The following is a 24366-nucleotide window of genomic DNA, read 5'->3' as shown; positions in this document are numbered from 1 at the left end:
TATTAGCCCCTTTTATAGATGACAAAAGTGAGCCTGATAAATTGCCTTGCCCTAAGTCTTAAAGCTGGAATTCAAATTCAAGTCTTATGACATCAAATATAGAACTCTTTTCCTTACATCTTCCTCACTTGGGGAATGTGACTGCCATTCTGCGTATATCATAGTACCAGTAGGTTACTTGGCCAGTTTTATTTTGTCCTAAAGTTATTAAGGATATTCATTAGGAATTTTTAAATGCCAGTGCCTTTCTAGGATAGACTCTAAATTATGTTGTGGGACCAATTGCATGCAAGCCGATGTTCAAGATTTGCTGTTATTAAATAATGGCTAGACCCTGTACATATCTGTTTTGTGTAATTATCAATCCTGATCTTTTTTTTCTGATTTGGCATTATTCAGAAGCAAAGTATATTAAGACTCTTAAATGCTTAGCTACGCTACTGGAATTATAACTTAGCTAAATTTATATGAAGTAAAGTGGAGTTATCAGCAGATTTGATGGTCTGTTTGTTTAAAGAGTCTATGCTTTTCTGTAGAAAGAGGTCTGAAGGAGACATTTTAGCTAATGAATCAAAATCAGATATGTGGTCATTATTGCCTGATTATTACTCCATCTGCTCTGCGCTAACGTGAAAATCAATTACTGTGTCTCTTTCCCACTGACAGCGTATGTTGATCGGGCTGGCAAGAGATCTTCGAGGGATTGCCTTTGCACTGAACACAAAGACCAGCTACACCATGCTGTTTGACTGGATGTATCCTTATTACACTGTGACAATACCAGCTCTGTGCACAGAGGGATGCCAGGCCCCTCGCTTTCGTTTAATAGTATGGCACAGTAGGGAAGAGGAAACAAAGCTAAATGAACTAATGTGTAATCAGCTAAAAATTACAGCACAGTGGCAGCAGAGCAGATAACTGAGCACAGTATTTGGAAACCCAGCTCAGAGAGGTCACTCTTTTGGTGCCGTTAAATATTGATAACTTAAAAATGACTTCCCCCAAATGGTTGTTTATGTTGGAGTTGAAGGGATAATCTGGCTAACATCTTTAGGGATCAATGAATCCTACCACTTGGCATTTTTGAGGGGAGATTTGAATCTTCATCTCAATTAGCAAGGCCGGGAAGATCATTTTATCTCTTCAAGGCCTAACTCATCCTGCCACAGTTTTTCATTATCATGAAAATAATTAATGGACATGAAAAGGGGAAAATAAATAGTCAAGATTTGTCATTTGGTGTAAATTTTGAATTGACCTTTGCCAAGGGTTAGTACAGACAGGAAAAAAAAAATCCCCCACAGAAACGCCTTACCATATAAGAGTTAAAAGAGCATAGACTTTGGTGATAAAATCCCAGCTCTTCATTTACTGTGTTGTGAACCTTGGCAAGTCATTTCACCTGTCTTGGTTTTCTCATTTGAAAACAGATATAATTCAGTTTCATGGTATATTGTAACCATTAAAATAGGTAAAGTATACTCTGTATAATGTCTGGCACATTTTTAGTAGTTGTAAATGGTCATTAATATTGTTCTAATAGTATTGTATGACTAATCTTTGATCCCAACAGGAAGTGATATTGTATGCAAGTCATATAAGTGTCATATAATGCTTTCATGTCTTTTATACATGAAACCATCAGAGCATGTGAAAAAAATTATATAATCTCAAAGCTAATTTGCTTTTTAATCTAAACTATTTCTCAGTTGCTTTGCTTAAACCCTTCTTATCCAAAGTTTCCGTAAATTAAATTGCAATGGAAGCTTCTTAAAGGTAACTTTCAACTACAATGCCACAGTTATGGCCAAAAATATAACTAACAGGGGATCTAGGCATGTTTTAGGAAGAACTCTACATATTATAAAAATTTTTAAACATTAATTTGATACTGATGTATCTTTAATTATTATTAAAATATACTTCATCAGATTTATGTACCCAGAGAAGGGTTACAAATAAAATTTTTATGTCATTGAGTAATCATGCACATGGTTTGTATCTACATATAATATGTATAGAGATTATGAAATTTCAACATGGAAAGTCTTAAAATTCTCTTAATGACAGTTAAACTGGAATTATATGTGACCCTTTTATTTCTGCCTTTTTTTTTTAACTTTTAAGAGGCAGGGGCTTGTGTGTTGCTCAGGCTGGACTCAAAACTCCTGGGCTCAAGCGATCCTCCCACCTCAGCCTCCCGACTAACTGGGACTGTGGGACTACAGGTGTGCTCCACGGCACCCAGCTTGACTCTTTTATTTCTCTAAACATAAAGAGCAACTCTCAAAATCAAAATTTTCATTATTTGAAAAATAATAAAAGTCTACTTTGGGCACTGTAATATCGATGGTGATCTTGAAACCAGTCTACAACTCTAGGCTATCTAGTGATTAACATTTCATGTTTTTCTCTTCAACAATTTCAACCAAGAGTTAAGATCAGAAACCTTCCCCTCAGTGTCAAAGAAGAACTATCTGCCATAACTGATACCACCCAAAATTTAGAGAAGATACTGTATTGTTTTCCATTTCCTTATTTAGCTCCTTTGGGGGTAGCAGGGGAACTCTTCTGAAATGGAACTTTTGTCCAGCAGATGGCAGAAAATAGCAAACGGAAAATCTTGGGACTTAATGTTTTGTTTTGAACTAGAAACCTTTGTCTCCTCCATTTGACCATAGATGTTGAAGCTCTCAGGGTCAGGGGCGGAGAGAAGTGTCAGTTATGCCGGAAGCTGTGTTAGATTGCCAAATGGGGTGGTTTGGTACTGGCGTTGCTTATAATAATTGAGTTTCAGTAGCAAATCAGCTTCCTTGGGAAAAGGCTAGGGGCTTTTCATAATTGTATTGACAACAAAATGAATATGATAAATGGTGTTCATTCAGTTGAGACAAGATTTATAGTTTTCCTTTGGGCGAGGGATGAAGAGCAAATATTTATAATAATAGTAAAATTTGTTTAAAAGTTACATTATTTGATAATTCAAAAAGCTTTATTAAAATATTTTGAAATACTTTAAGCAGTTTCAGGTGATAAAGTACAGATTCTTTTCAAAGTATTCAAGTAATGCAAAAATGAATAAGTATGATAAAAAAATGCCATGGATATGAAAGTCATTTATTCTTCCTAAAATATTGATATGTCAAACCGTCAGTGATGATTTCCACATTACTGCTGGGGAAAGTTTATTTGCCTTTTATCCACATAAATGTGTGTTCTTTAATTTGTTATACAATCCTTAGCATGCAGAAGAAACATCCTGTAAGAGCACATGTCATCTTAAAGTCAAAATGCATTTTATTTATGGCGATTATTTGATAAAATGCTATTTTAGTGGTTAGCTATTTAATTCAAAAACATTTCTATAAACACTGACTGCATTAACTGCCACACAAACTACATTGCTTTTCACTCTGTCCTTCCAAAACTAAATTGCCTGAAACTACACAGCAACCATCTTGATACATGGTTTCCAGGGCTGGAGAATTGAAAGAGGATCATTGACATACTTCTTTGCCCCTGTGATGGGAATGCAACAATAAGAAAACACCTTATCTTGCAGTGCATCTAATCTCCTTCTTTAAAATTTTCCTAGATCACACTTAATCTGAAGTATCAAAAATCCAGATGGAAGCTGGGAAAAAAAATTAAGAATTTGTATGACATTATTTCCTCACATGCAGTCTTTTAACTGTTAAAGTCTGATTATTGAGCTCACGGATTTTTAGTCAGGAAGTCAGTCCTGTTATACAATGGCAAGGCAATATAACAAGATACGTAGAAGAGATACAGACTTCAGAATAGGACAGTCCTAGATTCCAGTCCTGGATTCACCACTTAAACTGTGGGTCTTGAGTAAGCTACTTAATATCCCAGAATGACACGCCTATAATCCCAGCACTTTGGGAGGCGAGGCAGGCGGATCACGAGGTCAGGAGATCGAGACCATCCTGGCAAACACGGTGAAACCCCGTCTCTACTAGAAAATACAAAAAATTAGCTGGGCGTGGTGGTGGGCGCCTGTAGTCCCAGCTACTTGGGAGGCTGAGGCAGGAGAATGGCGTGAACCCGGGAGGCGGAGCTTGCAGTGAGTGGAGATCATGCCACTGTACTCCAGCCTGGGTGGAAAAGTGAGACTCTGTCTCAAAAAAGAAAAAAAAAAAAAAAAATCCCAGAATCACAATTTTGCTTTCCATAGAACAAGACTAATAATACCTATCTCACGTAAGAAGTGTCATGATTCTGTGATTAATAAAGGGCCCAGTACAGTGGCTGTCATAAACTAAATACTCTACAGCTGCTGTTAGTTCTTTTCCCTGATACATAATGAGACAAAGGAATCCCATTTGCTCACTTATTCAGCAAAGTGGGCTAAGGGCTGTGCTAGGTTCATGAGGAATATAGATCTGACCCCAAACAAAGTCCGTTTCTTATTTACATAAATCACTATAACCAAATATAGAAAGTGCTAAGAGCCATAACAAAGATACAAACAGGACAGTGCATGCATTTAGCTGGGGAATCAGAAAGGGCTCTGGAAAGGCGAAGGTGTTTCCTTGGGTCTTACCAAATAAGTAGGATTGGACCATATGGAAATAGGAAGAAATACAGGTTTTCGGTTGGTCTAGGCATCAGGTTGAAGGAGTCAGTAGCAAAGATGTTTTATTACAGATACCATTCATTTCATGGTTGGAAATGTAGTTTGTTTGGGACTCTTGAATATCAGTCTAAGGAATTTAGACCCTTATTCCATAGGTAGTATAAAAAAACTAATGGTTTTGATTGACTAACAAAATCAGAATTGTTTCTAGAAGAAAGTAATTGGCAATATCATTTTGGGCAAACTGAAATAGAGAAGAAAGTAAAGCTGAAAATTCACTGTTCAGCAAGCATTTTTTTTTTTTTTTTTTTTTTTTTTTTTTAGTTTTGTTTCTGTGCCAGGCAAAAGGAATGTGAGAATGAATAAAATGATTGCTCTTTAGAAGCCCGCTCTCTAGTTGATTACACATGACTAATAAACAATCAAATGTCAGTGTGTTATAACAAAGATGCATGCAAAGGGCTATATGAGCATGTATGAGAAAAAGAGCAGTGCTTTTTGCAAGATAGAGAAAGCTTCTCAGAAGAAGTGAAAGTTAAGCTAAGCCTTGAAAGATGGATAGGCATTTGCCAGACACAAGAGAGGAAAGGTTTCCAGCAGCAGTCCCCTTGTGAACAAAGGTTCAGATGTTTACATATTCATGGAGTACATTGAAGCTCTGAACTGGCAAGCTATTTCTATTCTGGAGCCACATCCGCAAACCCTGGTCTCCTAACACTTTTAATGAAAACTCTTTTGCCTTCTGGTATTAACAACTGATGAATGGGTGGATGGACGGATGGACGGATGGACGGATGGATGGATGGATGGATGGATGTTGTAAAGAAGCAAACCTGATATTTTTCACATTTTCATATTTGGTATCCTATCAGGCAATGTCATATCATTAATGCCTTTGATTTTTTAATTTATCTGATGTGGACCTTAGAAATTCATTGAGAAGATAGTGAAAGCAATTAGATCTGTGCTTCTACCTAACGGCTCCCATTCTCTTCTTCCTACTCATATATACATAGTCCTCACAAGGCCACTGGAAAATTAAACTCCTAGAGTGGGTTCTGGTTCTCATCCTGTAATTGAGCCTGGCACTCTCACTCTGCAGCCCTTTTAACCTCTCTGTTGAGTAGACCTCTACTCTGCTTTCCAATAATCCCTCATTTTCTCTGTGGCAGTCACCTCTGTCAGCAGCATATTAGAATTGGCACCACTCTCATTCCACACAGAAAAAGGAGCATCCCCTTATATCTCCCTGCCTTATCCCATAGTGAATACTGTGTGCTCTGAAAAATATCATGGTCCTGATGCCATTATAGAATGCCTTGCAGAGGCCTATGTGTGCCTCTGGTATTCTTTGGTTCTGAGATTTGGGTTGAATCCATTTTCTCATGAGCCTTCCAGATGCATTCCCACTAATGAGTTTGTGCTCAAGAAGTCCCTTGGTGGAATATTTTCTCACCTGTGCTCCTGTGGCATTGGTTCAGAATTTCTGTACTCAAAGCATCCTTATTATATGTCGGTCACCCTGATTTGAGCATGTGTTCCCCAAGATTAAAAGCTATATCTTCCTGGCCAGGGATGGTGGCTCATGCCTATAATCCCAGCACTTTGGGAGGCCAACGTGGGCAGATCACGAGGTCAAGAGATCGAGACCATCCTGGCCAACATGGTGAAACCCCATCTCTACTAAAAATACAAAAATTAGCTGGGCATGGTGGCGGGTGCCTTAATTAGCAGAGCAAGACTCCATCAAAAAAAAAAAAAAAAATTATATCTTTCTTAACTCTGGATCCTTAGCCCTTAGCATAGTACATAGCACATGGTATCTACATCTATCAAAAATAACAGCTTTTCTAGTCCATAGAAACAAAACAGTAAGTTGTCTGATAACAGTCAAAATAAAGTGAATCATGTGGACTGACTTTATTTTTGTTATTTTCATCCAACTGAAACCTTATTCTTACATATACACTCACTTCTTGTCCCCTTTCCCTGCCTTATTTTCCTTTATAGTACTTTTTTTTGAGACAGAGTCTCACTCTTGTCACCCAGGCTGGAGTGCAGTGGTGCAGTCTTGGCTCACGGCAACCTCTGCCTCCCGGGTTCAAGCGATTCTTGTGCCTCAGCCTCCCGAGTAGCTGGGATTACAGGCAAGCACCACTATGCCTGGCTAATTTTTGTGTTTTTAGTAGAGATAGGGTTTTACCATGTTGCCCAGGCTGATCTCGAACCCTTGGCCTCAAGTGATCCACCCACCTCAGCCTCCCAGAGTGCTGGGATTATAGGTGTGAGCCACCGTGCCTGGCTTTCTTTGAAGTACTTTCTAATGTATATTTATTTTGTTTATTTTCTGTCTTATTAGAATATAAATTCCATGAGGGCAGGGATTTTCTTTTTTTTTTTTTTTTTTTTTTTTTTTACTGGTGTCTCTGGAGAGTGTCAAGCAATGCTTGTTATAGAATAGAACTTCAGAAAATAGTTGATACACGCCTGTAATCCCAGCACTTTGGGAGGCCAAGGCGGGCGGATCACAAGGTCAGGAGATCGAGACCACTGTGAAACCCCGTCTCTACTAAAAATACAAAAAATTAGCCGGGCGCGGTTGTGGGCGCCTGTAGTCCCAGCTACTCGGGAGGCTGAGGCAGGAGAATGGCGTGAACCCGGGAGGCGGAGCTTGCAGTGAGCCGAGATCGCGCCACTGCACTCCAGCCTGGGCGACAGAGCGAGACTCCGTCTCAAAAAAAAAAAAGAAAACTGTTTTAGTATATATAAATGCAGCCTTAGCATGGTATGTATGTCTAATAGGAGAAAGTATTGCTTTTTGCACTTTTAGGAAGCATACCACTCTTAAAGTTATAGATGGCTTATTTTCATTGAACATCATGTGAACTGTTTTCTAAAACTTCAAAGTGAAATACACAATTAAATAGTTCTAATCAAATAAGCTACACTTCATTTTTAGGTTGCACGTTTATAGCAACAAATAATGTATTGAAATCTATTTTGTGCCAGGCCATGCATTCAATAAGTACTTAGCATATGCCCTCAAAAAGCTTATAATAGGAGAGATATACAAGTACTGTTATTATGCTAGCACCAGGTTCCACCACCATACACAGGAGACACTCCTAACCCTTTAGGGAGAGGTAGGAGGCAAGTGCATGTGATGTCAGAGAAGGCTTCCTGGGATAATTGACACCCATATTGAAATCCGACATTCAAATAGAAATTAGCAGGAAGATGGTAGGGTCTCTGCTCTTTAGAAATGCACTATCTAATGGGGCAGACAAATAACACAAGCAAGCAAGCCTGACATACTGTGTTGTAAGAGATATGGTCATGAGTACTCATTGAACGTAGATGAGGAAGAGACTGATGCCTTTGGATAAAATAGAGAAAACATTCCAGGGGAGATAAAACTTGAGCTAGGTATTGAAAGACAGGGATATGTTAGACAGAATAAGTGGTTTATGAGGGAATAGAGACAAGAGCTGGCATTAGTGGGTTTGCAGGGAGTTATGAAAAGCTAAATCATGAGCAGAAATGCTAAGAGATGAAGCTGGAGGTAGGCAAGAACCAAATCTTAAAGGACCTTGAACACCATGCTGAGGAGTTTGAAATTTATTCTAAGAGAGGGAAGAAAATTGTGATGACCTCACCATGGAGATTTCTACCCAGAAGCACACCGAAAAGAAACACCATTAAGTGATTTAGTTTAGCATTTTGATCTGAAACAAAAGACAAGTATGTTGGAAAACATCAGAAAGAGACTTGAGGATTGGGAAAATAAAAGAGAAATGAAAACAGTGACATAGAGTTTTTCTGCTACAGTTTGGGACCTTAATCCTATATTCATGTGTCTACTTGGCAAGGAGATGCCCAGTGTCGATTAAAGGGCCAGTGGAGCTGAGTCAGTTTTCCAGGTTCTGATGGCCTTTGGCGTAGATTTGTCAGAGGCATATACTCCTTAGTGTTAATAACAATGTTAAGAGAATATCTCCTTGTGTGTACATGGGACTATCTTTAGTGACACTTATATTGAGTAGATTAATAGTTACCCAAAGCTTTTCTTCAAGCCAGCATCCCAGATATTCCTTGGAGCTACAGTGAGACAAAAAAGAGCAGTTCAACAACATTTTTTTAAAAAGAGTAATTTTGAAACTGAGAGATATGTGAGGTTTATTATTACTAGTTCCTTCTACTTTTACATATTTTTTAATTTCATAATAAAAATATTTTTCTAAGTAGTATAGTAACCAAGAAACTGATAATAACTCAAATATATGTTTATCCTCATTCACTAAACTTATTTTCCTTTCCTGCAACATTAGGCATAAATCTTTAAATGTGCTGCTTATATGATACTTGAAAAGTGTGTATTTTATTCAGTATTCTAACAACAAAGCAATATAATGTGTAGGATATGTTACAAATAAGAACAAATCACTGGAAGCCCCAAAAATATATGATATCTGTGCAGGTTAGGGAGAGCAATTTATAAAATGCCATTGTATAGTATAAACATAGAACGAATTAGTATAAACATAGAACAAATGTGGATTCCCCTTTTTGTGTGTGTGTGTGTGGCACTAATTTTCAGGAACAGTATTTCTTTAGGCCCTTAAATTCTTTAACAGGCTTTATAAAAGGTACCCAACATATCTTCCCATTCTTCAAAACGCTGTTGAACGGTACTATGGAGAGCCAGCATGTACAACTCCCATCTTGAAACTTATGGCAGAACTGATGCAAAACAGGTAAGCAGTGTGACCGGCAGTGAAAAAAACAGGCTATTAGCAGAAATCTCCAACAGTCTGACTTTCTTTCTTGGTTTGTGTATTTTCAAGGTAGTTAGCAAGAGCCCAGGAACCAAGACTTAAGATGATTAGTGAAAACAGAATTAGAGACGTAAGATTGAGGCCTTTTGAGAGAAAGAACTACAGTATACTTGGCTGTCTATGGGGACTAGGGAAATAGAAAATAAATCGGAAGACTGCAGCCACCATTATTTAAAATATTCAAAGGTACAAAATGAAGAGAGGGCAGCTATTTTAACTATTTCAGTGCTTAAATGCAATTCTATAGAATTTTAACGCAGGAAAGAAGTTTAGAGGTCTCTGAGTTGAGATGCTTTATTTGATGGATAAGGAAACTGGTCCTCACAGCAATTCATGGGAACATAGTTTGCCTCAGAAGCTCTGGGAATTATTCCTGCTTTCACTTCTAAGCTATGCTTCTTTATGCCAAGATGCGTGTATTTGGATGATTTATACACTCACAATTTTCATTGAGAGAGCAACTATAACACTTCTCTGAAATTGCCCGATTGACCTTATAATTTGCATAGACTGGCAGAAATTCAAATATTCTGCATATAAATATTAACAAAGATGTAGCTAAAAGAGAAAATCTGGCAATAAGCTAATTGGGTTTAAAATATGTCATTGTGGATATGGCTTAGCACCAAATTACCTGTCCCTTAGCCATCCTGTTTCATCGTTGCCCTTTGTAAACTGTGTGTTTAGAAGGGAGGTGTCCAGACAGGGAAAAGGTATGGGTTGCAGCTCTAATGTTACCTCCGGTGCTGAGTTTTTCACAGCAATAATTTAAAATTTTTACCCTAAAACAAGAAGTGAAAAAAGACCTTGCAAATAAAGAAATATTAGTATCTATCTTTTTTTTTAAACTGTTCATTTTTAAAAGCCACCCTCATAGGTGTCTTAAAGGAAGGGTGGCTTTGTATTTTATATTAGAAATTTAGTGTGCTTTTTAATTATATTTCCATTTTTCAACCAGAAAATTGATATGATTTATTACTGATACAACATTTAATACTAAAGGGAAAAAAATGATTGCATTTTATATTATAAAGTATTTTATGTCAGCCATAGGCAGATAATTTTTTTTTTATTTTACCTTAAGTTCTGGGATACAGGAGCAGAATATGCAGGTTTGTTACACAGGTGTGCATGTGCCATGGTGGTTTGCTGCACCTGTCAGCCCATCACCTAGGTTTTAAGCCCCGCATGCATTAGGTATTTGTCCTAATGCTCTCCATCCCCTTGCCCCCCATCCCCCAACAGGCCCCAGTGTGTGATGTTCTCCTCCCTGTGTCCATGTGATCTCATTGTTCACCTCCCACTTATAAGTGAGAACATGTGATGTTTGGTTTTCTGTTCCTGTGTTAGTTTGCTGAGAATAATTGTTTCCAGCTTCATCCATGTCCCTGCGAAGGACATGAACTCATTCTTTTTTATGGCTGCATAGTATTCCATGGTGTATATGTGCCATATTTTCTTAATCCAGTCTGTCATTGATGGACATTTGGGTTGGTTCCAAGTCTTTGCTATTGTGAATAGTGCCACAATAAACATACGTGTGCATGTGTCTTCATAGCAGCATGATTTATAATCCTTTGGGTATATACCCAGTAATGGGATGGCTGGGTCAAATGGTACTTCTGATTCTAGATCCTTGAGGAAATGCCACACTGTCTTCCACAATGGTTGAACTGATTTATACTCCTGCCAACAATGTAAAAGCGTTCCTTTTTCTCCACAGCCTCACCAGCATCTGTCGTTTCCTGACTCTTTAATGATTACCATTCTAACAGGCATGAGACGGGATCTCACTGTGGTTTTGATTTGCATTTCTCTAATGACCAGTGATGATGAGCTTTTTTTTTTTCATATTTTGTTGGCCACATAAATGTCTTCTTTTGAGAAGTATCTGTTCATATTCTATGCTCACTTTTTGATGGAGTTGTTTGTTTTTTTCTTGTAAATTTGTTTAAGTTCCTTGTAGATTCTGGATATTAGACCATTGTCAGATGGGTAGCTTGCAAAAATTTTCTCCCATTCTGTAGGTTGCCTGTTCACTTTGATGATGTTTCTTTTGCTGTGCAGAAGCTCTTCAGTTTGATTAGATCCTGTTTGTCAATGTTGGCTTTTGTTGCAATTGCTTTTGGTGTTTTCATCATGAAGTCCCATGCCTATGTCCTGAAAGGTATTGCCTAGGTTTTCTTCTAGGATTTTTATGGTTTTGGTTTTTACATTTAAGTCTTTAATCCATCTTGAGTTAATTTTTGCATAAGGTGTAAGGAAGGGGTCCAGTTTCAGTTTAATGCATATGGCTAGCCAGTTTTCCCAGCACCATTTATTAAATAGATCTTTTCCCCATTGCTTGTTATTGTCAGATTTGTCAAAGATCAGATGGTTGTAGATGTGTGGTGTTATTTCTGAGGCCTCTGTTCTGTTCCATTGGTTTATGTATCTGTTTTTGTACCAGTATCATGCTATTTTGGTTACTGTAGCCTTGCAGTATAGTATGAAGTCAGGTGGCATGATGCCTCAAGCTTTGTTCTTTTTGCTTAGGATTGTCTTGGCTACACGGGCTCATTTTTGGTTCCATATGAAATTTAAAGTAGTTTTTTCTAATTCCGCAAAGAAAGATACTGGTAGTTTGATGGGAATAGCATGTAATCTATAAATTACTTTGAGCAGGATGGCCATTTTCATGATATTGATTTCTTCCTATCCATGAGCATGGAATGTTTTTCCATTTGTTTGTGTCCTCTCTTATTTCCTTGAGCAGTGGTTTGTAGTTCTCCTTGAAAAGGTCCTTCACGTCCCTTATAAGTTGTATTCCTAAGTATTGTATTCTCTTTGTAGCAATTGCAAATGGGAGTTCACTCATTATTTGGCTCTCTGCTTGTCTACTGTTGGTGTATAGGAATGCTTGTGATTTTTGCACATTGATTTTATACCCTGAGACTTTGCTGAAATTGCTTATCAGCTTAAGGAGTTTTGGGGCTGAGACAATGGGGTTTTCTAAATATACAATCACGTCATCTGCAAACAGAGACAATTTGACATCCTGTCTTCCTATCTGAATACCCTTTATTTCTTTCTCTTGCCTGATTGCCCTGGCCAGAACTTCCAATACTTCGTTGAATAGGAGTAGTAAGAGAGGGCATCGTTGTCTTGTGCTGGTTTTCAAAGGGAATGCTTCCAGTTTTTGCCCATTCAGTATGATATTGGCTGTGGGTTTGTCATAAATAGCTCTTACTATTTTGAGATATGTTCCATCAATACCTAGTTTATTGAGAGTTCTTAGCATGGAGGGATGTTGAATTTTATCGAAGACCTTTTCTGCATCTATTGAGATAATCATATGTGACTTTTGTCATTGGTTCTGTTTATGTGATGGATTATGTTTATCGATTTGCATATGTTGAACCAGCTTTGCATCCTAGGGATAAAGCCAACTTCATCGTGGTGGATAAGCTTTTTAATGTGCTGCTGGATTCAGTTTGTCAGTATTTTATTGAGGATTTTCGCATCAATGTTCATCAGGGATATTGACCTGAAATTTTCTTTTTTTGTTGTATTTCTGCCAGGTTTTGGTAGCAGGATGATGCTGGCCTCATAAAATGAGTTAGGGAGGGGTCTGTCTTTTTCTATTGTTCGGAACAGCTTCAGAAGGAATGGTACCAGCTCCTTTTTGTACCTATGGTAGAATTTGGCTGTTAATCTGTCTGGGCTTTTTTTGTTTGGTAGGCTATTAATTACTGCCTCAATTTCAGAACTTGTTATTGATCTTTTCAGGGATTTGACTTGCTCCTGGTTTAGTCTTGGGAAGGTGTATGTGTCCAGGAATTTATCCATTTCTTCTGGATTTTCTAGTTTATTTGTGTAGAGGTGTTTATAGTATTCTCTGATGGTAGTTTGTATTTCTGTGGGATCAGTGGTGATATTCCCTTTATCATTTTTATTGTGTCTATTTGATTCTTCTTTCTTCTTTATTAATCTAGATAGTGGTCCATCTATTTTGTTAATTTTTTCAAAAAAAAAAAACAACTCCTGGATTCATTGATTTTTCAAAGGATTTTTCATGTCTCTATCTCCTTCAGTTCTGCTCTGATCTTAGTTATTTCTTGTCTTCAGCTAGCTTTTGAATTTGTTTACTCTTGCTTCTCTAGTTCTTTTAATTGTGATGTTAAGGTGTCTATTTTAGATCTTTCCAGCTTTCTGTTGTGGGCATTTAGTGCTATAAATTTCCCCTTAACACTGCTTTAGCTGTGTCCCAGAGATTCTGGTACGTTGTCTCTTTGTTCTCATTGGTTTTAAAGAACTTATTTTTTTCTGACTTAATTTTATTATTTACCCAGTAGTCATTCAGGAGCAGGTTATTCAGTTTCCCTGTAGTTGTGTGGTTCTGAGTGAGTCTCTTAATGCTGAGTTCTAATTTGATTGCACTGTGGTCTGAGAGACTGTTTGTTATGATTTCTGTTCATTTGCATTTGCTGAGGAGTGTTTTACTTCCAATTATGTAGTCGATTTTAGAATACGTGCAATGTGGCACTGAGAAGAATATATACTCTGTCGATTTGGAGTGGAGAGTTCTGTAGATGTCTATTAGGTCTACTTGGTCCAGACATGAGTTCAAGTCCTGAATATCCTTCTTAATTTTCTATCTCATCGATCTGTCTAATGTTGACAGTGGGGTGTTAAAGTCTCCCACTATTACTGTGTGGGAGTCTAAATCTCTTTATATGTCTCTAAGAACTTGTTTTATGAATCTGGGTGTTCCTGTATTGGGTGCATGTATATTTATGTTAGCTCTTCTTGTTGCATTGATCCCTTTACCATTACATAACGCCCTTCGTTTTTTTGGTTTTTGTTTTTTGTTTTTTTAAGTCTGTTTCATCTCAGAGACTAGGATTGCCACGCCTGCTTTTTTTTTCTTTCTTTCTATTTGCTTGGTAAATATTCCTCCATCCCTTTATTTTGAGCCTATGTGTGTGTTTGCATATGAGATGGGTCTCCGGAATACAGTACACTGATGGGTCTTAACCTTTTAGCCAATTTACCAGTCTGTATCTTTTAATTGGGGCATTCAGCTCATTTACATTTAAGGTTAATATTATATGTGAATTTGATCCTGTCATCATGATGCTAGCTGGTTATTTTGCACATTAGTTGATGCAGTCTCTTCATAGTGTCATTGGTCTTTATATTTTGGTGTGTTTTGCAGTGGCTGGTACCAGTTTTTCCTTTCCATATTGAGTGCTTCCTTTAGGAGCTCTTGTAAGGCAGACCTGGTGGTGACAAAATCCCTCAGCATTTGCTTGTCTGTAAAGGATTTTATTTCTCCTTTGCTTATGAAGCTTAGTTTGTCTGGATATGAAATTCTGGGTTGAAAATTCTTTTCTTTAAGAATGTTGAATATCGGCCCCCACTCTCTTCTGGCTTATAGGGTTTCTGCAGAGAGATTCCGCTGTTAGTCTGATGGGCTTCCCTTTGTGAGTAACCTGACCTTTCTCTCTGGCTGCCCTTAACATTTTTTCCTTCGTTTCAACCTTGGAGAATCTGACGATTATGTGTCTTGGAGTTGCTCTTCTCGAGGAGTATGTTAGTGGTGTTCTCTGTATTTCCTGAATTTGAATGTTGGCCCGTTTTGCTAGGTTGGAGAAGTTCTCTTGAAGAATATCCTGAAATGTGTTTTCCAACTTGGTTCCATTCTCCCTATCACTTTCAGGTACACCAATCAGTGGCAGGTTTGATCTTTTCACATAGTCCCATTTTTCTTGGAGGCTTTATTCTTTCCTTTCTTTCCATTCTTTTTTGTCTAATCTTGTCTTCACATTTTATTTCATTAAGTTTATCTTCAGTCTCTGATACTCTTTCTTCCGCTTGATCAATTTGGCTGTTGATACTTGTGTATGCTTCACGAAGTTCTCATGCCATGTTTTTCAGCTCCATCAGGTCATTTATGTTCTTCTCTAAATTGATTATTCCAGTTAGCAGCTTCTCTAACCTTTTATCAAGGTTCATAGCTTCCTTGCATTCGGTTAGAACATGCTCCTTTAGCTCAGAGGAGTTTGTTATTACCCATCTTCTGAAGCCTACTTCTGTCAATTCGTCTTTCTCATTCTCTCCAGTTTTGTGCCCTTGCTGGAGAGGAGCTGCGATCATTTGGAGGAGAAGAGGCATTCTGGTTTTTGGAATTTTCAGTGTTTTTTCTGCTGGTTTTTCCTCATCTTTGTGTATGTATCTAACTTCGATCTTTGAGGCTGATGACCTTTAAATGGAGTTTTTGTATGGGGGTCCTTCATGTTCATGCTGATGTTGTTGCTTTGTGTTTGTTAGTTTTTCTTCTAACAGGTCCCTCTTCTGCAGGTCTGCTGCAGTTTGCTGGAGGTCCACTCCAGACCCTGTTTGCCTGGGTATCATTAGTGGAGGCTGCAGAACAGCAAAGGTTGCTGCCTGCTCCTTCCTCTGGAAGCTTTGTCCCAGAGGGACACCAGCCTGATGCCAGCCAGAGCTCTCCTGTGTGTCGACCTCTGTTGGGAGGTTTCTCCCATTCAGGAAGCACGGGGGTCAGGGACCAACTTGAGGCAGTCTGTCCCTTAGCAGAGCTGGTGTGCTGTGCTGGGAGAATCCCTGTTGCCAGGATCGGCTGCTCTCTTCAGAGTCAGCAGGCAGGAATGATTAAATCTGCTGAAGTTGTACCCACAGTCGCCCCTTCCTTCAGGTGCTCTGTCCCAGGAAGATCGGGGTTTTGTCTACAAGCCCCTGACTGGGACTATTACCTTTCCTTCAGAGATGCCCTGCCCAGTGAGGAGGAATCTAGAGAAGCAGCCTGGCCACAGCCGCTTTGCCACACCTAGCCCAGACCTTCCAGCCTCCTTAGCACTGTCAGGGGAAAACTGCCTACTAAAACCTCAGTAATGGCGGATGCCCCTCCTCCCACCAAGCCCGATTGTCCCAGGTCAACTTCAGACTGCTGTGCTGGCAGTGAGAATTTCAAGCCAGTGTTCTTAGCTTGCTGGGCTCCATGGGAGTGGGACTGCTGAGCAAGACCACTTGGTTCCCTGGCTTCAGCCCCCTTTCCAGGGGAGTGAATGGTTCTGTCCCACTAGGGTTCCAGGTGCCACCGGAGTGTGAAACATTACTCCTGCAGCTAGCTCGGTGTCTGCCCAAACAGCTGCCCAGTTTTGTGCTTGAAACCCAGGACCGTGGTGGTATAAGCACACAAGGGAATCTCCTGATCTGCGTATTGCAAAAACCATGGGAAAAGCATAGTAACCCGGCCGGGTAGCACATTTCCTCATGGCTTCCCTTGGCTGAGGGATGGAGGTCCCCAGCTCCTTGTGCTTCCCAGGTGAAATGATGCCCCATCCTGCTTCTGCTCATCCTCCGTGCCTAACCAGTCCCAGTGAGCTGAATTGGGTACCTCACTTGGAAATGCAGAAATCACCCACCTTCTGCACTGGTCTCGCTGGGAGCTGCAGACTGGAGCTCTTCCTATTCGGCCATCTTGGCCCCTCCCCAGATGATTCTTTTTTTTTTTTTTTTTTTTTTTTTTTTTGAGACGGAGTCTCAGCCTGTTGCCCAGGCTGGAGTGCAGTGGCCCAATCTTGACTCATTGCAACCTCCGCCTCCCAGGTTCAAGTGATTCTCCTGCCTCAGCCTCCTGAGTACCTGGGATACAAGCATGTGCCACCACACCTGGCCAATTTTTGTGTTTTTAGTAGAGACAGGGTTTTGCCATATTGGCCAGGCTGGTCTCAAACTCCTGACCTCAGGTGATTCACCTGTCTCGGCCTCCCAAAGTGTTGGGATTACAAGCATGAGCCACTGCGCCTGGCCCAGATGATTCTTACCTAGCACAACTGTCCTAAGAATTATCTTCTGAAATTTTGTTATTTTGGAAAATGATATCTTGCCTATATTTCTCTAGAATTTAATGCAAATTATGTATGTGCATTTCTTTAATCAGAACTTGCATGCCAACAATCATATGTTCATAATAATATTTCTAATAGGTAATCATTGCACTTAATACTAAAGCATTTTTAAAAAGCATGGAAAAGCAAAAAGTTGTTTTATTCTTGGTAAACAGGTCTTTAGCAATGTCTTGCTTTTTGGTAGTTTTTGTTTTGCTAATCCTTTTTTTAAAATGCCACTATTTCTTAAAAGCCAAAGCAATGTTTAAAAATCAAATATGTCAGGAGGTCATGTTAGTTCTTTACCCTGTTTACACTTCTCCAACCCCAGCAGGAACCAGGGAAGTAGAATTGCTCTCAGTGAACTTATGAGATTTGTTTCTCTTTACTTAAGTTGTATGTAGTGGAAACTGTCACGTGTTTGAAATATGCTTGAAGTATCAGGTAATTCATTACACATATGTGCAGTATTTTAAAAGTACTGGATTTCCTATTCATCACTTTAGAATTTGTTTTAAAAATGTATATCAGGCACTGCAGGAAACCTCAAATGTAAATATATATCATTATCCAAGTATTTGTCTAAACTTAGACACCTGGGATGTTTTATTATTATCCATTATCCAGTTGGCATGAAAGAAGGGGCAAGAAATCTGTGATAAAGAATGTCAGGATATCGTTTTGACAGATAAAAAAAGAACTCTTTGATTTAGCAAATAAATGAAAATAATTCTTCCTAATTGTCCTACTATCTTTAGAGTGAAGAAATCAGCATACGTATGTTATCAACAGTTTATAAAATGGAGTGGAATTTAAGAGACAATTGTACTGCTGCTAATTCTTATAAATGAAAATGCTAGGCATTTGAAATCTGTGTTTGGTTTCTTTATCTTCACATATAGTCCATTTTTTTTCTGTATTTCTTAGATCCCAGCGTCTGAATTTTGATGTATCATCTCCTAATGGAATTCTTCTCTTCAGAGAAGCTAGTAAAATGGTTTGCACTTATGGTGAGTATCCTTTTCCATGTGTCTCTGCAATATCGTTTTATCTCTTTGGAGGAAAGAAAGATGTTAGTTATTTTGTTCTTTTGAACTTTCATATCTTTATGAATTTGTGAAGTGGGTAATACAAGTGCAAAAAGCCAGGTAGCTATCATATTGGCATCAGGAGAAGTAAGCAGCATGCCTTTGACTAAATCATGCCTGACCAACTTGATGAATTTCTTTTGGATAAAATTGCAGTGTCAGTAGATGAGGGAATACTCTAGATAGAATATTGAAAAGTTACAGCATATTCAAAATTGCTCAGAGTTACATTAGGGAGTTTACTATGTTGAACCAAGGAATGCTTAAACCAGAATGTCACTGAATTGTGGGAGAATATCCTTGTAAAGAGGAGTAAATATCTTTTTATGAGGAACTTTTGGGTACTGCACCTCTAGAAGCAGAGTTCTACAGGAAAGATTGTTCTATTCAATTATAGTCCTAAATTTAGTATTTGTTTAGCAGTTTGGCCCTTACAACTACCATAAACTCTAATATTTGCCAATTCTGACACTGTCATCAATGAAATTCTCTACTCTCTGTGACCTGTATGTAGATAGGGAATGGAGATAGGGTGGATAAAAACCCTCTGTAATCTAATTTGGCACACAGTTACTGAATGTCAACTGAGCTGGGCTCTGTGCAATGCACTTCTCCTTGATAAATGTTTCCGTGTCCTTTTTTCCCCCATCTGTTCTTTCCCAAAGCAACAGCAAAGTCTTAAGTAAATTTAGTCTTAAAAATTGCCTGATTTTTTTTTTTTTTTTTTTTTTTTTTTTTTTTTGAGATGGAGTCCCACTCTGACACCCAGACTGGACGGTGCAGTGGCACAATCTCAGCTCACTGCAACCTCCGCATCCCAGGCTCAGGTGATCCTCCCACCTCAGCCTCCCGAGTAGCTGGGGTTATAGGCACGCCACCGCACCTGGCTAATTTTTGTATTTTTAATAGAGACAGGGTTTCACCATGTTGGCCAGGCTGATCTCGAACTCCTGACCTCAAGTGATCTACCCACCTTGGCCTCCCAAAGTAATGGGATTGATTACAGGCATGAGCCACTGCACCCAGCCGTGCTTCTCCTATTTCTTTTTGAGTATCAAGAAACAAACTTTATAAAATTTTATAAAGTGTCTTTATTTTAATTCTGCATGTGTTTGTGCATGTATGTAAGAACAACCAATAGAAGCATTATCACTTTTTCTAAAGTAAAAGCCTATTTTTAAAAAGAAAAAATGGGTGTTTTAAGTTGTTTTTACCTCATTTCAGAACACATTCTGGGGCTCTGATCTGTATACATTGTAGGCCTCCATTAAAAATACTTCATTTTAATTGCACATCTGATTTGTAGAATTTGAGATTTTTCATATGTAAAAACTAGAGAAAGCACCTATATAGGAGAGTAAACTTGTACTCTCTTATTTTCATCTGTACCAGTAACTACATTGCCACAACTTTTGTATCCTGTTTGAAAATAGACACATTAAAATCATATAAAGTGGGCCAGGTACAATGGCTTATGCCTATAATCCCAGCACTTTGGGAGGCCAGGGCAGGCAGATCACTTGAGGCCAGGAGTTCAAGACCAGCCTGATCAACATGGTGAAACCCCATCTCTACTAAAAATACAAAAAATTAGCCAGGCGTGGTGGCGGGCACCTGTAATCCCAGCTACCCGGGAGGCTGAGGCAGGAGAATCGTTTGAACCCGGGAAGCAGAGGTTGCAGTGAGCCAATATTGCATCATTGTGCTCTAGCCTGGGCAACGAGCGAAACTCTGTCTCAAAAAATAAAAAATAAAATCATATAAAGTGGAAATACTTTGCCTCCTAGAGGTAAAAATGGACGCATTTTTAAAAATTCTAATACAATTTGCCATACTTTTAGTGTATATCTAATTCTGTTCCATGTTTTGTCATATAAGATGTGTGTCTGGACCTTTTTTCAAAAACAGCATGGTATATTAGAAAAAGCACAGTTTTTGAATTTATAAGATCTGAGTACTAATCCTATTACCAATACTTTATCAACTCCATGACCTTCAGCTAAAATACTATATATACCTCTTTGTGACTAGTTTTCTCTTGTATAAAATTAGGACTACTAAATACCTACTGACTTACCTGCCTAGTTGGGATTAAAAAGGTTAATTGAGCTGTTCTGGTAAACGGCCTGACCCAGGAGGTAACATGGAATAGTTAATCACTGTTTATGCCTCTCCTTGTTCCAAAGCCTATCTGTTATACTCACCAAGCCAGCCTTCTTTGGACAGGGGTTCAACAACCCACATCATTGTTTTGCTCAGCAGTGCTTCCTGTTTGGATCACACTGCCCTGCTTCCTCTGCCTGTAACCAGTGATGAGTTTCTATTTCCTCACTTATTTAAAGGAAATAAACAGCACTTATGTAAGAATCTCTTAGTAATCAATAGGACTTTAACTATGCATACGTTAGATTCCTGTTACCAGTTACAATTGTATCATTCCTACCCCTTTCTCTGGATCTTTCTTTTCACTAAATGTATTTTTTCTTTGGCGGCTTATTTACTGTTGCACTAGGGCTGTTAAGAGAAGCCAGCTTCCTCTTCCAGTATCACTGACTTTCTAGGACAGAATGTATGTCCAGTAAGTGACACCAAAAGGAATCTGACAGAACAATGCCAAATCTATGGGCTTCAAAAGTTCTTCCGTTCTCTGTTGGGTTGTCTGACATAGAAAAAGGCATTGCAGCAAAAGTTGAGAAAAATAACTATGTGAGGATTATCTTGGAGGAGGAGGAAGAGGAGACAGAAGAGAAAGGAAATGAAAGGATAGGAGAAGTGAAGTGGAGTGGGGGAAGAGGCAAAACCTTCAGAGCATTCTTGCAAAGAAAAGCCAGTAAGGAGTTTTCTTACCCGGAAGAAAGACGAGGTTAGAGTAAGGCTCTGCTCCTCAATTTAGACTAATAGTACTGCTAGCCTTCCTTTTGTTACCAGCTTTTATAGTCTTATATTAGACCATTTATCATACATTACCCTGTTGAATTCTCAAGGTAGGTATTATGTGCTACTCACTAGTTATATGACCTTGGTTAAGTTGCAAGCCTCTCTTGCTTCAGCTTCTCGTTAGAGAAAATACTACATACCTCAAAGACGTGGTTGTGAGACTTCAGTTAGGTAATGTATGGAAAGCCCTTAGAGTAGTTACTGACTGTGATTACTGTTAGGAAGAAATTGAAGCTCATAGAGGTTAAAAACTTTGCCAAATATTAAATAGCTAGCAAGTAGCTGAATTGGAATTTCATTCAGTCATACTGACAGTAGTCTTTTCATATTCTTTACTGCCTCTTGGGATTTGCCAAAGTAAGATTTTACCATGGATATTTATGATGAAGCACTGTTCTTTAAAGTATGGTTATTTCTATCTCAAAACTTAAAGGAAATCAAAGGTTCAATGGAAAAGTGTCCTTCAACTGGGTCACCAGTGACTCTGACAGTGACTTTGATGCATGCACTTTACATAGAATAATAGAAAAATGTCCTTAACCTCTACTGATTCTCTTGCTGGTCCACATAAGCCATCCAATTTGTCTGTCTACCTTCTGTAATGTTTTATTACCCATGCTTTTACCTCTGAAAATTCTAATATACACATTGGAGGAAGATCATGTAGTTGCCATTCAGGAGTCTACAAGATGAGGGAAAGAGTGACTGGGAGGGCACAGAAGAGCCAGGATTGTTTATTTCTTTGGTAAGCCGAGGTGAAGGAAAGGGAAGCCATTAGAGGAAAAAGGCCAGAACATTCTGTGATCCCTTCTGTTTCCATCCTCACTGGGTTTCTTCTCTGATCACCTCTCATGAGCAGTTTTTTGTTAGTCAGTGATCAGGGCGGTGCAGAGAGGGAAGGAATCATTTCCAAATGCAACTGACTTGTTATGTATTTTGTGAAATACCTCCACCTCACTGCTCTGTGAGACTGGCAGAAAAACAATACTTTTGATATGCTGTTTTATTTATCTACAGTCTGTCATGATATACTTTGATGTAAGTTTTTAATTTTGCTTCAGCTCTCAGCTCCTCTTGCCGTTACAGCTCAGGGTCAGCAATGAGGTTAGCCACAGTAGCACAAAACAATTTCCTGTTTGTACAGCCCAGGTAACATTTGGGTGAGGATTAAATTTTACCACATTTTCTACTAGCCCAAGCCTATTATTTCTAATGAGTTTTAAATTGCTTCAAGAACATGTATTTCAAAACTTAGTGCTATGATCCGTTCAGCCTGAGCAACTTAATAAAAGAAATTTCTTTCTTAAATTTTTGGTTAAAATGTTGCATGCAGTGTAATAAATGTTATTACTTTGGAAACCTACTTCTCAGTTTTAAGAACTGGATGATTTTTATGTTCAATTTCCATTTGTCTAATCTTTCCTTCTCTTTGCCTCTGGGTCCTGGTATCTTTAGTGACATCTGTTGGTTGAAGAGTGCACAGAAGGGAGAAATAATGATTGTTTTCATAAGATTGGCCAAAATAGAACTGCTTCATTTCTTCCTTAGGTACCTGATTTAAGAATGCAATGTATAAAGATTCTAAACTTTAAAAATGGATGGTACAAGCTATGATTATTCACTGTACATAAGAATTTACATCAGGGTTCTTTTAAGCAGTATATGCTCTGGGTGTATGTAAGGTATAACTTAATATGCATAAATTGAATTTGTAAAGTGGTATACAAGCCACTGTTTCTCGTCATCACCTAGATAACAGGCCATTTGTTTTCACCGTTGGTTTTGCAGAGCTTTAGGGGCCTGTGAAAGTGCCACAGCAGCCCTCCAGAAAAAGGGGGAAAGAAAACTACTTTGCCACTTTGACCAGAACCACCCATCTTTGTAGTTACACTAGACTTGTCCGTAAAAGCTATCACCTGTTAGGGCTTTTTTTTTTAAAAAAAAAAAAAAGAGGCTGAAAATCACTTGCATGTACTATCAGAAGTGTTGTAAGAATGGAAAATTAGGATGGTATACAGGCATACTGCTTTTTCTTGTACTTTGCAGATACTGCATTTTTTATAATTTGAAGGTTTACAGCAACCCTGCATCGAGCAAGTATATCAGTGCCAGCATATGCTGACTTTGTGTCTCTGAGTCACATTAATAAATGTGTGTGTACTGACTGCTCCGCTCTGGCCATTCCCCATCTCTTCACCTCTCCTCCGGTCTCCCTATTCTCTGACACAGCAATATTGAAATTAGGCCAATGAATAATGCTACAATTGCCTCTAAGTATTCAAGTGAAAGGAAGAGTTGTACATGTCTCACTTTAAATCAAAAGCTAGAAATGATTAAGCTTAGGGAAGAAGGCATGTCAAATGCTGAGACAGGTCAAAAGCTAGGCCTCTCACACCAAACAGCCAAGTGGTGAATGCAAAGGAAAAGCTCTTGAAAGAAATTAAAAATTCTACACTAGCAAACACACACATGATTACAAAAAAAAAAAAGTGAAACAACCTTATTGCTGATATGGAGAAGGTTTTAGTAGTCTGAGATCAAACCAGTCATCATATTCCCTTAAGGCAAAGCCTAATCCAGAGTAAGGCTCTAACTCTGTTCACTTCTACGAAGGCTGAGAGAGGTGAGGAGGCTACAGAAGAAAAGTTGGAAGCTAGCAGAGGTTGGTTCGTGAGGTTTACAGAAAGAGGCCATCTCCATAACATCAAACTGCAAAGTGAAGCAGCAAGTGCTGATGGAGAAGCTGCAGCAAGTTATCACGATGATCTAGCTAAGATTCATTTTGATGAAGGTAGCTACACTAAACAACATTTTTCATGGAGACAAAATGCTATTGGAAGAAGATGCCATCTAGGACTTTCACAGCCAGAGAAGTCTTCAGAGGACAAGCTGACTCTCTTGTTAGGGCTTGATGCTGACGGTGACTTGAAGCGGAAGCCAATACTCATTCACCATTTTGAAAATCCTAGGGCCCTTAAGAATTATGCTAAATCTACTCTGCCTGTGCTCTAGAA

The 24366-nt window shown here is 38.7% G+C and overlaps 1 protein-coding gene across 1 annotated transcript in view; it reads left to right on the top strand.

Moving 5' to 3' along the window:
• The window catches only part of RANBP17 (RAN binding protein 17), a 431565-nt gene that overhangs the window by 335811 nt on the left and 71388 nt on the right, over positions 1-24366 (top strand). The window contains exons 20-22 of the mRNA XM_050794341.1: positions 667-755; positions 9247-9354; positions 18255-18337. Of these exons, the coding sequence (XP_050650298.1) occupies positions 667-755; positions 9247-9354; positions 18255-18337 (280 nt within the window). The remainder of the gene's footprint in view (positions 1-666; positions 756-9246; positions 9355-18254; positions 18338-24366) is intronic.

This window comes from Macaca thibetana, chromosome 6 (assembly GCF_024542745.1).
Source record: "Macaca thibetana thibetana isolate TM-01 chromosome 6, ASM2454274v1, whole genome shotgun sequence".
Taxonomy (NCBI): Eukaryota; Metazoa; Chordata; class Mammalia; order Primates; family Cercopithecidae; genus Macaca; species Macaca thibetana.
Note: the sequence above shows the minus strand (reverse complement) of the source record. Positions and strands in the feature narration are given on the sequence as shown.